Source organism: Aegilops tauschii, chromosome 5 (genome assembly GCF_002575655.3).
Source record: "Aegilops tauschii subsp. strangulata cultivar AL8/78 chromosome 5, Aet v6.0, whole genome shotgun sequence".
In the NCBI taxonomy this organism is placed as follows: domain Eukaryota; kingdom Viridiplantae; phylum Streptophyta; class Magnoliopsida; order Poales; family Poaceae; genus Aegilops; species Aegilops tauschii.
Genome location: NC_053039.3, coordinates 105563933 through 105578786, shown reverse-complemented (window position 1 = coordinate 105578786; position 14854 = coordinate 105563933). Strand labels below are relative to the sequence as shown.

At 40.1% G+C, this 14854-nt stretch overlaps 1 protein-coding gene across 2 annotated transcripts; it reads right to left on the bottom strand.

Moving 5' to 3' along the window:
* Positions 1–450: 450 nt before the first annotated feature.
* LOC109767837 (factor of DNA methylation 1) lies at positions 451–6711 on the bottom strand. 2 transcript variants are annotated; one of them, XM_020326560.4, is made up of 9 exons: positions 6611–6711; positions 5863–5929; positions 4465–4641; positions 3988–4139; positions 3276–3446; positions 2958–3173; positions 2597–2838; positions 2321–2372; positions 451–735 (listed from the first exon to the last, which is right to left on the bottom strand). In XM_020326560.4, the coding sequence occupies exons 3-8, from the start codon at positions 4634–4636 to the stop codon at positions 2363–2365; spliced, it is 963 nt and encodes a 320-aa protein (XP_020182149.1). In that variant the 5' UTR covers positions 4637–4641; positions 5863–5929; positions 6611–6711; the 3' UTR covers positions 451–735; positions 2321–2362. The 2 variants fall into 2 exon arrangements, with proteins under 2 accessions (XP_020182149.1, XP_020182148.1); XM_020326559.4 differs by lacking the exon at positions 6611–6711 and adding an exon at positions 6388–6581.
* Positions 6712–14854: the final 8143 nt, after the last annotated feature.

Genomic DNA, 14854 nt, shown 5'->3' with positions numbered 1-14854 from the left:
TCCAGTGTCATGCCCCCTTGTTTTTCTTTTAATAATGTATTTCTGTGGATCCTTGATGTCTCAATTTATTCTTGACTTTGTTGTTGTAGAAACTCTTCAATTGATTTCCGCACATTCCCCTTTATCCAAAAAAAAAAACAATGGCATAGGTTCGATTATTTTGTTGGATGCATCGAAATACACATTTTTCATTCTTCAATACAAATGAACTTTTTATATACATAAAAAAGACTAGCACTCTTTCTTTTTAAAGTAAGAACCATGAAATATTTATCTAACATCCGGGGAGCACATTGGAATACAATATGCACATACACACACCTACGTGGTCTACACACACAAAAACAGATGATGAGGTTATTTGCCACCGGATTATTATTTTTCCATAGCAAAGAAAATGTGCATCTTTGTACGAAAATGTAGACACATGTTACTTCAAACATTGAGCCATTCATAGAAACGTCTTGCACGTTAAATATCGAACTTCAGAGTTCACACTAAACTAGATACCGCTGAGTCTAGCAGAATACTGAAACATTGTTCTGATATGCTGGTAAAAGAGTTGCACGCAAAAGCTTAATACCGGCACTCTAACAGAGGTTATAAACGGGTACCAAACAGATATACATAACACATAACTCCCAACATTGTTCTGCGATGCGTTTCATAGACAATTCCAGTCTTCAGTTCTTCACCATGAGTTAGTTAATCCTTCAGACTGGTTCTACCTAGCCACTGCACAATGTGAACAAAGATATTGTGAAGATTGAGTGGACAAGATAAAATCTGTTAGAAATATATTGCACTTATATATGCACTGCTGTAAGGACAACAACATTAAAACACTTATAACTGAACCGTTGTAGTTATTTTTTTTCCCCTACAGGTGTTATAGAGGTTAGAAGACAGTGCCCTTTTAAGATACCACTTACCTAACAAGAGGTTGGAAGAGTGAGTATTTTAATCTTACCTTCCATTGATCAAATGCTTTCTTGCTGTTATATGTGTTACGAGGAAAAAAAATATAATTTTAATTCCACATTTCCAATTTATAGATGATGTCCATGTTGACTACCGCACACACAATACATTTCTCATACCAAGGCCCAAGAAAGACGGCTTCTTATAGAACAATTTATATGATTGCCGGTAGACATTGGAACTACACATCTCTTCAAAAAGTTTTGCATATCCTCCTAGTTATGTTCAAAACTACTCACTCTTCCAATCAATAAATATCATATACTATTACCGATATCACTATAAATATCAATTTGTATGATTACAATTACTATAAAATGTAGAGCATATCCAATGATATGTTGTATAAAGATGGTTCATTGGAATTTTGGTGACTAATACTATTCACATATAACTAAAAATATGGTCGTTTATTATAATTTTATTATTAGGCATGCCATGATAATCATTTGACACAGCTTTATTCTTCAACTTATTACAACATTGATATGCACACATTATTAATGGCACATGTATATTTTTGTCCCAATAAAGAAAGAAAAATTCCATGCATCAATTCGTATTATGATAATTTTTTCCTTAACTAATGATGTGCTTTAATAGTACATAATTTTACTAGGTGCAAACTCTATATTAACCTTATATGGTCATTCATAGCTTGCATCATTTTAATGCCCAGGCTACAGGTAGCTCTATCATGAGCATGTAGTCACTTAGCCAAGGCACAGGTAGCCCAGGCATCATTTTGTGCCTAGCCAAGGCACAAAATGGATGAAAACTAAGAAAACCATATTATATAACAAATCTAATTGATGTTTGCTAAGAAACCTACTGCACGATATCATGCGATAAGCTGGGTTCGTTCAGAAGTTATGGCATCTTCACGTCAATTAATTAGCCAAAACAACTGCCCAGAAGACCGAAATCACACAATGTATTAAATAAAGTTGGAAGGTGCGGGTCATAAAGATTGGCCCAACAACCCCAGCCCCTGGCGATTTATGCTATACAGACCTGGAATACATAATTGGACTAGATCATTGAGGCGCAGTAGTGAACAAGATTGCGAGCTACCTGTCACTCAGGACTTGAATTGCTTTCTCATTCATAGCCTCTTACAACAAGAGCAAACAGCTAATGCAGTACATATTAGTTTGGCATTACATAAAATAGATGGTTCGCATTAGTTTGGGAGCACCTGAATGTTTCTCCAAAATGCAATGCATATTAATTTCAATTGACATTGTTTTATTGTGCATATGAATGTCAGTTGAGTTCCTCTTTTTCTGTCTCAAGGTCTAGGAACTCATAATAGTTTCATCATAGTACAGTCAATTACCTGTGGGTCATCATCCTGTTGCACCACCACGCCCCTACAAGGTCATCTTGCGCTGCATAGATCCCAAAAAGTATTTTTTTAGTCTAATCATGTCTTCCGATGCAACTATTATGCATTTAAGAAGGCCAATGAAATGCATTGCACCAGCTGACTAAAGATTTATAGGAGCAGAGCTGTTGGTTCTATTGTAGTCTGCTGAAAACATGACTCCAATCATAGTAAACAATCTTTAAGAGGCAGAAGAATTTTCGACATGTTAAGCTCATGCAGTCATACCTGCGGGTTCTGGATTTCGCGTCACTCAGACGCTTCACTTGACCGAACAAGTACTCGATGCTCTCACTGTGAGTGGCTTTTCTCTTGCACTTGTAATTCCAGACCTCGGGTACAATGTTTCTATCTCCCAGCCTGCCACTTTCTTGAATTTCTACCAAACAACTCACCACAGCCTTGTGCACCCCTTCACCCCATGCAGCACATAGCCCTTGCAGCTTGTCATCATCGACATCAATAATCTCCTAATCACATAATCAAGTAGCAGTGTAAGTTCAGTATCTGTCATTCGAATCAACTGATAGACCGCAAGTTATGACTGTGGAAGAACTTAGATATTCAGACAAGATGGTTTAACTGCTACCTTCGGGATACCTTCAACTGTGACAGTCTTGAAGGGATTCCACTCTGGGTTCTGTATATGCCCCTGCCAAACACGGTGTACTTCTTTAGCTTTTTCTCTTGCTTCTTCGGCAGGCAGCTTCTTACGGCATGCCGCCAGGAATGGCCTGTCATCCAATTGCCCTATGTTTTTTAGGGCGATATTCCTTCCTCCAGTAGTACTAAGATCAGTGAACCCCTGGAATACAAACTTCTTGTATCAACTTTCTTTATATATAAGATTTCACATAGTGTGATGGGAATGTTTGCTGTAACTGATATCAACAGAGAACAACCAAACCTCAATCAGCTTAGAGTGGATATCAGAAATTTCCTTTCTAGTAGCCTCGAGCTCAGTGTTTAAAACTTGATCAGGATTATCTATAACGGAAAGATCTTCCATAAGCTCATGCTCATCAACATCTTCATCTCCAGATTGCCGTTTCCTTTTCGGCATTAATCTTGGGTGTGCCTGCTTTCACACGAAATTTTTAAGTAAGCAGGTAACACAGGAAATAAATAAATAGAAGATAGAAAAGGCTCTGTTTACAAAAAATGCAGAACTGGGTTAGAAATTTGGGTGCATAAAGATTCGTCCCGGCATTACATGATACTGAAAATACAGACACCAAAAAGGTGGGAAATTTTGAACTCTGGTAAGTCCCTAAGATAATACACTGATTCCATGTCACTATACTAGTTTAGTAGTGAATGACCCGATGAATACAAATGTTCCAGAGACACTACTGCACAAAAGAATCTTCCAAGATCATTTGAGCTAATAAAATGAAGAACAGAAGACTCCAATTAGGAGAATATTAAACTGCCCACCACAATCTGAACAATGGTGGCTTTGCAGACAAGTAAACATTAAGGTGCATTAGGTAAGCAGAACTATTTTCCATAGGCTCCAGCGTCCATGCACCAAATTATTCATGTCATTATGTTAGTCCAAAGCAGCAAAGATTAGCATTTAACAATGATTTACAATTGCTCTACAAAATACTACTTACCATTCCAGAGTGGCTCTGCTGAAAACCACTTCCCTGCTGTTGATCGCTCGATTCCCTTGCTTGGAGCTGTTCCTTCAGAGATTCAAGTTCTGCTGCCAGCTCTTCATTCTTTTTAGTGAGGCTGTCCTTTTCAGCAACCAGTTGGTCAATCGCTGGTCACAATACCAAAAAGGATAGAGCGTAAAGTTTAGCTTGTCAGGTTTATTATGTATTCTTGACTGACCAGAAAAAGTGTGTGAAGTATCTGTAGTATTTCTATAGTTCGGAGAAAGTGAACTCTCGCTTTTCAGATTATCCTATTTTTTTATGCCACCAAAATCTATCTCTTACGACATGATCTTCTTAGGAAGTATAATATCAAATGATGTCCTTGTCCTTATGAAGTAACAATACCAAAGACAACAGATTTCTGATCTAAACGGGCACTATTCAGTGCAAAGTATATGAAGATCTTAAGAAGAACACAACAGCATTTACCATTCTGTCGTTGCTGGAGGTTTTCCCTTTCTTCGATGACACAGTGAAGCGCATTTTTTATGCCAACACAGTCCATGAAGGCATACCTGTGGAACTCCAGCCTGGAGTGAACATCTGAAGCCAGCACATCAAGGGATGTTGGCAAGCGACCTGCATCTCCTGTCTCAGCCATATAGTCTGTGGAAAAAAATTCAGGATATAGATCCATTTGGGTTATGTCCACCAAGATGGCCAAAATCAGAATCAGGGGTTGGAACTAGGAAGTCAGTGTACAATTTCTACTCTTAAGTTGCATTATTGGTTATTCCACTGAAGAAATTTAATGAGTATATATCACTTCAATTATATTGTACTGTATATGCTCTTCTATTCTTCATCCACACAAAATTTCTTCGCTACGAGTTTATGTTGTGCAATAATAACAACTGGAGTACTAGTTACGATGGATGATGATATTGAAAGAGAAGGTCACTTATGTGTCCCCATAATAAAGGTCAGTTGGGTCCCACCTAAGGTGTATTCACTTATTTATTCACAAAAACAAAATAGTTTCCTCAACCCATTCTTTTTTTATTTCTGAAATGTAAAAGGAAAATTAAATATTACTTTTTTTAAGCAAAAGAGAGGCTTTCCCCCTCCGATTTCACAAAACCAGGTTCAATACCAGACTGACTTACATCGATCCACACCACTAAGAGTCAAGCATTACAGCATTACATGCCAGCTAATAAACGAAGTATCAACCATAGCACCTCCAGACGACATACTGGGCACAAAGTAAAAGCGACAGCATCTGCATAACTACTAATTAAATATTACTTAGCTAAGCCAAATAATGTGTGAAGTCAAAGTACTCTCTAAATTGTTCAATGTGCAAGTTGTCTATAGCATAAGATATGCACTAAACTGATCTGCAAGAAAGAGATCAATATGTTAGGAGCACCCATATGCGTCCTATATTTTCAAATAGTGAGAGTACCAGCTTATGCAAATTCAGCAAAAAGTGGTGAGGCGCTATTTTCCTCACCGGACAAGAATTGCAGAAAAAATAGGAATAGCATTTGACAATCTAAAAGGAGGCACTATATCTAAAAGGAATACTACCTAGAACTTACATATTTACCTAGTAGGAGAACAGGAATAAGGATAACAGTGTGTGCTTCTTTATTTTACCACTTCTAGAAATAGAAGAATGCTGACAACAATTACTAAGGCATCAACATCTATCAGAACAATTGCCAGAGGAAATAACCCGAAGAAAAACACCAGATATACTGTATAAGTTATTAGGGTTACAAGCTAGCATGTGATTCTTGAAACGCAAATCCTAGAGGACGACCATTTTCCATGGCCGTCAATTGTGAGCAGGGCAATCACACACACAAAGAGAAGAACCACCTGAGGAAATGGGGAACCAGCACCAATTTGTTGGCTACACAGCTACACCAGTGGCTGCCGAGCTGATCTGTTGAGGGAGAACACAAGCAGGTCAATGAAGGCTGAAGGGGAATAGCAGGCAGGTATAGCAGCATACAAGCTGAATTGTACTAGTTAAAAAGAGATTCACAAGTTCAATTGAGGGCATTCTAAATAAATACTTTCTCCATCCCCAGAAGAATAAAACAAAATAGAAAAGGCGAAAAATAAACCCTCTTTTTGCAATGGAAAAAGAGCAAAAGGAGAAAATCAAAATAATAACAGATTATTGTTCGGTAAAAACGACCTCTTTTTGAAATGGAAAAGGGGCAAGAACCCTAAATGTGCCTGAGCACTAAGATCCGCGGTATACTTTTAGAGACCCATCTCAACTCGAAAGTCTATGAGCAAGAATTTATGTCTAGCCACCAAACAAACCTTCAAAACCCTAAAAGTAACTTCAAAAGCAAAGAATCACAAATTGGGGGCAGTGGTTCAGAGGCATACAAGAACCCTAGCTGCAGGGATTCTGAGGTTCATCCTTTTTTAAAAGAAACCAGACAGATTCAAGCATCTCGGACAGGAAAATATGAATCGATTGCACACCCGAAAAAACAGAAACTAAAACTTTAAGATTTCTTATTGGATTTTCGCAGAGAGAAGAAAAACAGGGGGAGGGGGAGCGGGGGAAGTTAGAGATTCCGGGAGCGGGAGGGGGCGCGGGGCGTACCAGTGTAGGCTGGGAGGACGACGTGGCCGGGGCAGGTACTGTGCCTAAAATGGCGACTGTCCTGCTGGTTCACTACGGCTTTGCGTCTCCGCAAAAGGGTGGCGGGTTTTTCTCTTTCTTATGACCGTTGACAGACGAGTGTTTTCAAAAGAAAGATGCTCCTTTTTTCTTTTCCGGGGGAGTAGGTGTTTCATTTATCAATCAGGACTCCTGTGTTTCTTTTTGAGGGAAATCAGGACTCCTATGTTTGGCATAACACCCGGACCCGAACCAATCCACGCCACAGTGGGGTTCTCACATCTACCAAATTTTGCTAACAGAGTTTTGCTCACGTCTCACATAATCAACCTTAATCTGTCGATCTCCTTGGATATGACGTGGTATATCATCAATCATCGTCAGATACTGCAATCGGTGTAGAGTTCCTTGATCCATCATACATTTAGCTTCATGGCAATCCATCTTGAACTAGAAGGGTTGAGCGTGCTTTGCTGCATCGTTGGCGTTGTTTTTTTTTTAATATTCACTTTGTTTCAAAATATAAGGTGTATTTTTTTTTGAAAACTCAAAACTTTAAGTTTAATTAAATTTATAGAAAAACGTATCAAAATTCGTAATATCAAATCGGTATGATTAGATTCGTCATGAAATTAATTTTCATACTTTTTTGCTTCATATGGTGGATGTCCTTTTTTTCTGAACTTGGTCAAAGTTAAAGAAATTTGACTTTCCAAAAAATTAATACCCCTTATATTTTAAAAAGGTGGAATATTTAGTTTGGTGGGTAGGGGAGATGATAGAGCGTGTTTTATTTTCATTTATAATGCGGTGATTTGATGGGTCTTTTGTGGTGTGGTTCTGTGTTATGTGCTAACCAATGTATATTTATGTGGGAAAATTTCTGCGTTGATAGCTGCATGTACTATATTGATCTTACAGTGTCACATGGTGACGCTTCTTTTCTCTAGGTGGTGGGAGAATGCGCGGGATTGATATGTTTTTACTGGCCGGTTGCTACTAATTGATTTGGAAAATCGTTGGACCGGTCAAAATCGTAAACTCAATCCAAAATTGAATACCTCAATTGAATGAAAGAGCTTTAAAATGGAAATATAGGGAAATAAAAGAATTGAATGGGAGAGCCCTTGAGAAATTGTTGACCCAGTCAAAATCAGGCTGACCCAATTCTAAATTGAAGACCTCGATTAATTGTGAGGCCTTAAAAATCAGGAAGCATAGTGTATAATAGAAAAGAATTAAATGAGATAGCTTTGAGAAATTGTTGATCCGGTCAAACTCGGGTGACTCAATCTCAATTGGAGATCTCAATTGAATGTGGACTCTATAAAACTAGGGAGCATAGTGTCACAGAGGATACAATAGGTCACGTCATCCACCGTAAGGCCAGCCCCAACCCATTTTCTGGAATATAAACCAGAAACTTTATTCATTGGAGATAACCAATACATCTTGAGGATCGTTTAAATTTCATTTAAGGGTTCCTCAAATTAATCAGAAGTTAAGGAAAAACTAGCTAATCTAGCGAGCTCTAGCAACTTTATTTACTTCTCTATTAAGTGTTCGAACCTAGTAATAATGAAATCACAAGCAAAATAAAAATAATCATCAAAAATTGTTGTCGCCGCACCCGCCGACCGTCCTCCATTTTTTAATGGTATCAATCACCTCCAGATTGTCCGAGTTAATAATAAGGCGATTGCATCTCAACCTTTGTGCAAGCCATAGACCGAATTTGAGGGCCAGATCTTTAGCTGTCAGGACACTCGCGTAGCAGTCTATCTTCCCATTCCCCCAATGATAAATCTGCATTTGTCATCTCTTAGAATCGCCCCCATCGTGCCCCTAAGTAGGTCATGGTCAAAAGAAGCGTCAACATTAAGTTAAACCCACTAGAGGGCAAGACCAGCCCCCCACCCCTCCATAGAAGCCTTTGGAGATGAGGCAGTCACAAAGCTTGTTCTAAGAGCTAGTATCCTCATAGAGATCTGGTACGCATTCTGAGTTGTCTCCTTGTGCATCAATTTCCGTATTTGCCACCACAAATACCAGGCTGAGATGGTAATCATTTCACGCACACTCTGATGACCCGTAATACACAATTCTTGATCTGTCAAAAGAAGTAAATACTCCAACACCGCTTCACACCCTTAGTTGCAAGCAGCCAGCTCGACTTCCAAGGGCTCCACGCAGGAGAAAAGTGATTGGCATGCAGAAAAAATAATCATACCATGTTCATATCTCAAAACCATACTTGTATCAGCAACTCGGTAGCTTCACCAAAGGAACCATCAACCGAAATCTTTGTCCAACCAGTTGGAGGTATCGACCAAGGAAGCTTTTCAAGTTGTGCAAGATCCATATGGAATAACGGAGCATTGCTCCCAGTCGGCATCAATATTGACTTGCCTTTAACATGATCCGCAACAGGGCATTGTTGGATACCTGATGTCCTGCATCTGCACAAGGTTCAGTTGTAGTGTCGTCGCGCGTGTGCAGAACACACGCAACACACACGAGCCACTGATGACTCACAGGTATAGGGGATCAATTGTAGTCCTTTCAATAATTAAGAGTGTCAAACCCAACGAGGAGCAGAAGGAATTGATAAGTGGTTTCAGTAGGGTATTCTCTCAAGTGTTGTAAAGTAGTAGTAATAGATAGTTTGGTAGCAAGATAATTTGATAACAAGTAACAAGTAACCAAAGTAACAAGGTGCAGCAAGGTGGCCCAATCCTTATATTGCAAAGGACAAGCTGAAAGTACTTCTTATATTAAGCAAAGTGTTCTCGAGGACACATGGGAATTTTATCTAGTCATGTTTCGTTGATTCGCATTCTACTTTGATAATTTGATATGTGGGTGGACCGGTGCTAGGGTGTTGTTCTTACTTGGAACAAACAACCCACTTATGATCACCCTCTCTCGCAAGCATCCGCAACTACGGAAGAAGAATTAAGATAAATTTAATCATAGCATGAAAAATATGGATACAAATCAGCCCCTTACGAAATTGCGCATAAACTGGGGTTTAAGCTTCTGTCACTCTCGCAACCCATCATCTATTTACTACTCCACAATGCATTTCCCTAGGCCCGAACATGGTGAAGTGTCATGTAGTCGACGTTCAGATGACACCACTAGAGGAAAAACAACACACACTTCATCAAAATGTTGAACGAATACCAACTTCACATGATTATTTATAACAAGACTTCTCCCATGTCCTCGAAAACAAACAGAGCTACTCACAAATCATATTCATGTTCATGACCAGAGGAGACTAATATATGATTAACAATCTGAACATATGATCCTCCACCAAATAAACCAACTAGCATCAACTACAAGATGTAATAAACACCATTAGCAACCCACAGGCACCAATCTGAGGTTTTGGACAAAGATTGAATACAAGAGATGAACTAGGGTTTGGGGATGAGATGGTGCTGGTGAAGATGTTGATGGAGATGAGTCCTCCCACGATTAGAGGAATGTTGGTGATGACGAAGGCTTCGATTTCCCCCTCCCGGAGGGGAAGTATCCCTGATAGAATCGCTCTGCTGGAGAGCAAAAGTGCTCTAGCCCAGGTTCCGCCTTGAGACGATGGTGCTTCGTCCCAAAAGTCTTCTATTGATTCTTTTTCTAGGGACAATGGCATCATATAGGAGAGGGAGTGCCACGGAGGCCTACTGGTGGACCCACAAGCTCACATGGCGGGGGCGCTCCACCTTAGCTTGTGGCTCACTGGTGGGTCCCTTCCTGGTGTTTCTTCTTCCAGTATTTTTTATTAATTCCAAAATAAATCTTCATAAAAATTTTAGGTCGTTTGGAGCTCCGCGGAATAGCTATCTCTGCTGTAGCTCTTTTCAGGTCCAGAATTCCAGCTGCCGGCAATTTTCCTCGCCATGTATGTCTTGCACAATAAGAGAGAAAATGCATTAGAATTGCATCATAAAGTGAAATATTGATCTAAAACATTATAAATATCAGTAGAAACGTGATGAAAAATGGACATATCAGCTCCCCCAAGCTTAGACCTTGCTTGTTCTCAAGCGAATGCCAAACTCGGTAATCATGATCACATGTTTATACAAAGAGGCGTCGATAAAACATAATGCAGACATGGTAGCATCATGATCATTATTATAACAACAATTATTCATCATAAAAATTCTCATGATCAAGTAACAATTCATCCACAAGCTGAAGTATAAACAATAAACTTTCTTGAAAACTAAGAAACTATGCTCTCGGTCATTGAAACAATTACGATTCATCATATTTCAAGAAGAGTGTATGTAAGAGCTTTTGGTTTAGCAAATTCCACATACTCAACTGTCATATAGTCTTCCATGATTGCTGATACTCAAAGCGTAATTTTTAGTACAACTAGTTTCAGTCGGACACAAAGATGGGGGTGTAAAGTTAGACCACCCAACTTATTTATCTCAGGGATAATCTCAACAATAATAACTCATGATCACCTATATCCAACTGGATATATGTGCCTGGATCTCTCTCTACCACACAATGCTTGCCAAGAGGAGAATAGTTAAGGTTGGAATAGGAATGAATACTTTGGCTCTTGCATAAAAGTAAAGACTGAAAAGTAAAAGATAGACCCTTCGTAGTGGGAAGCATAGGTTGGCATGCGCTTTTTATTTGGATGTGCAAGCTCTTGATGTAAAGGAACGTCAGTTTATATTTCCCCTTATGATAGCAACCTTTGTTATTGTCGATACCATGACGGCTGGGTTCACGGACTCGACTGCGTACGCACCACAGTCACCCGTGGACCAGACTCTAGAATAAAGAGGAGCCACTCATCACTGGTTCTTTCCTTTATATTGGTGGTGGTATGCAGATCTTCGTGAAGAACTACAACAAGCAACTTCACCAGGAGAAGCCTAGGCTCGATGGTGGGATGCAGATCATTGTTCAACAGATCTCCATGGCCATTAGAAGGGCCTACCCAAGTCAAGAAGGAAGCCAGATTGAAGCACCCGTCAACGACTCACGCCGGCCCAGACCCTAGAACGACCTCGCCTAGCAACAACCGTCCTTAGCTGGCCCGCATTTAGCAAGCCTTCCACAATGAGCTATCGCCTCGCCCACGCGTGGTGCTGCTGTTCTGCGCCCTCAGAGCCCTAGCGCCAGGCGGCAGGTGAGCAGGCGTGCCAGGAGCTGGAAAAGATGCAAGGGATGATTCACTCCCCCGTCCCACCGCATGGTGCATGCCTATACAAAGACGTGTCATGACCCGCGCGGGTGGCACCATGGTCGGTGGTGACAAGACATGAGTTCATCCCCGGAAGACAAAAGGCAACGACACTTCACCCAAGCATTTAATGCACTCACTAACCTTGTCAGCTCAGTGTAGTTCCTTAACAACTATGCCATTGTGTTATCCCTTGAGATATAAAAGTAGGACTAGGCTATAGAGAAAGATAGGTTTTTGGCACCCAAAAAAAGTTGGACACTTGGTAGAAGAACAGTAGGAGCATGCAACACTTCACGTTCCCGGGAAGGACTTGTAGCTCGCCATCCACCAACATAAACACTGCTACTTGTGAGTTGCGTTGGGATTCTCCCCGAAGAGGAAGGGTGAAGCAATATAGCAGCGGATAAATATTTCCCTTAGTGAGAACCAAGGTTATCGAACCAATAGGAGAACCACGCAAATTCTCGTCAACGACACATACACACACAAAAGCAAATACTTGCACCCAACGCGAGCAAAAGGGTTATCAATCCCCTTAACTCGTTACTTGCAAGGATTGATTCTGATAGTGGTAGATAGATAAAAAGAAAAGTAAATAAACTGCAACAAGGTATTTTTTGTTTTAGTAATATGATTAAGATAGACCCGAGGGCCATAGTTTTCACCGGAGGCTTCTCTCTCGAAACAATAGCATACGGTGGGTAGACAAATTACTATTGGGCAATTGATAGAAAAACGCATATTTATGACATTATTCATGGCAATGGTCATATATATAGGCATCAGTCTGTGAACAAGGACTTTAATTATGATAGTTGTTCTTTAACTGAATGTATTTCCCTGTTGCAATCCATGATAAATTTACCAAATGCTTCTGAACAAAATAAAGCTTTTACTATACATATCGTAGAAGCCATGATAAAAGCTCATGAAGAAAAGTTAGAATTGGAGGTTTCTATACCTAGGAAATTGCATGATGAATGGGAACCTACTATTAAAGTAAATATTAAAGATTATGAATGTATTGCTTTGTGTGATCTAGGTGCTAGCGTCTCTACTATACCAAAATCTTGATGCGACGTGCTAGGTCTCACTGATATGGATGAATGTTCCCTTAATTTGCACTTAGCGGATTCAACTATTAAAAAACCATTGGGTAGAATAAATGATGTGCTTATACTTGCTAATAGAATTAATGTGCCCGTGGATTTCACTATGCTTGATATTGAATGCAATCCGTCTTGTCCTATAATACTTGGTAGGCCTTTCCTACGAATCATAGGTTCTATTATCACTGGTACAATGAGCTGCTATATAAACGGTTTTTAACCCCTTTCTGCGACGGCATTTTAAACCCTCGCGAGGTGAGTGTGTGCGATAGGGGGGTCGTTGCCACACGATCCAGAAATCGTCGGGGATCGGGAGCCTTAATGCATATGTTTTGCATAACTAAGCGTATGCGATGCCAGCATCTATCCCAAACGCGAGCCTTCAGACAACTCTTTGTGATATCTCAAATATCCCAAATGCTCCATCCTTGCTGCTCGTTTGTGCCCGCACTACCATCGCGGTTGATATTCTATGCTGCTACGATTATGATGCGTGCCCCATCACAAATAGTTCATGATTATAGAACGTGTGCGATAAGCAGACAATCACACACATTTACTTTTCCTCGACTGTATGCGATTAGATGTAAGAGTGCATACAGTTGTCCCTATAAAACTATATGCAAAGCTTCAATATATCCCACACGATTCATCTGTCGTAGCCGCGTCGGATGAAGGCCTATCACACGCGTTCTCCTATGAGCAAACATTTACGATGCGCACGACATCACAAACAGTCCATAATTGCCAAGCTTGTGTGATAAGGTGACTTTCGCAAACATTTCATAAGAAGGAACTGTGTGCGATGATGTTGTTAATCTCGCACGTTTTTTCTTGGCTGATCGTGTGCGTATTGAGATTGATCGCACACGTAGGGGATCTGAGAAACGTGTCTGATCTTGACGTTTATCACACACGTTTTGCTTTCACAAACTGTGTGCAGTGTACTGGCCTGCAGAACATAATTAATCCCTATTTATATCCCTGCATTTAAAAAACACAGCTTTTGAATTTGAAAGTAGGCAATCACTTACTCATATCGAACCATGTTTATTACAAATATAGGTTCAAGCATGAATGCATAATTCGATGCACAGGTACATATACGGAAGAAATACAAAAGCACCAAGTAAAAATGATGAACCAGAGTTGTCCTAAAGACTGTAAAGAGAGGCGAAAGACATTCTGGTTGCTGGAGAAGGTGAAGCGGAATGCCCATATCGTGCCCTCCTCCATGCGTAATGCGCGCACGACTCTAGGCCAACCCCTTGTGATGGCTGCCGGCCCATCCTTCACTGTCTTCAGCATTAGGACTTCTCCATGCTCATTGTAGTCTCGATGAAATACTTTAACCTTCATTGCATGTCCACCAATCATGTACTTTGCGTGGTAATCTTAAGTAAACTGCTTTGGGAACCACCGCAAACGAAAAAGATTCAGACCATTATTGTCTAACAAGTCATTATGGGCAGTAAAACGAGAAGGCTACAGAGTTCGTAGTTACCATCCTACAGCTCACTGTTGTGTTGGATAGAGCGTAAACAAATAATTTGGTGGCCATCGTTCGTATCTTTTTGCTCATAATCCTTATCAGTTTCCTCACTTGATGTTGGTTCATGAATATCTCATTGCCCCATATGCAAAAAGGGTCGATGCGTGGATCTTTGCCAAGGACATATGTACCTACAAGCTACAAGTCAATATTAGAAGCTAAAAAGTGTCCAGGCCCGGATCTTTATGCACTACATTATGGAACGACGGGGGGAGTACAAGCCGACGGATGAAACTAACCTTGGCAGAAAATGCTGGTCACTCCCGTTGTTGTCCTACATTAGCACATGCAAAAGGCATGATAAGTACATCAACCTTAACACCAAACAAATATAGCCAAGG

Bases quoted from the DNA above. Each gene is read 5' to 3' on its own strand.
- LOC109767837 (XM_020326560.4), bottom strand. From the start codon at position 4,636: ATGGCTGAGACAGGAGATGCAGGTCGCTTGCCAACATCCCTTGATGTG. The intron at 3,447-3,987 runs GTAAGTAGTATT...GTGTGAAAGCAG, and splicing joins AGCAGAGCCACTCTGGAATG to GCACACCCAAGATTAATGCC. The intron at 3,174-3,275 runs GTTTGGTTGTTC...TTTGTATTCCAG, and splicing joins TCCACTCTAAGCTGATTGAG to GGGTTCACTGATCTTAGTAC.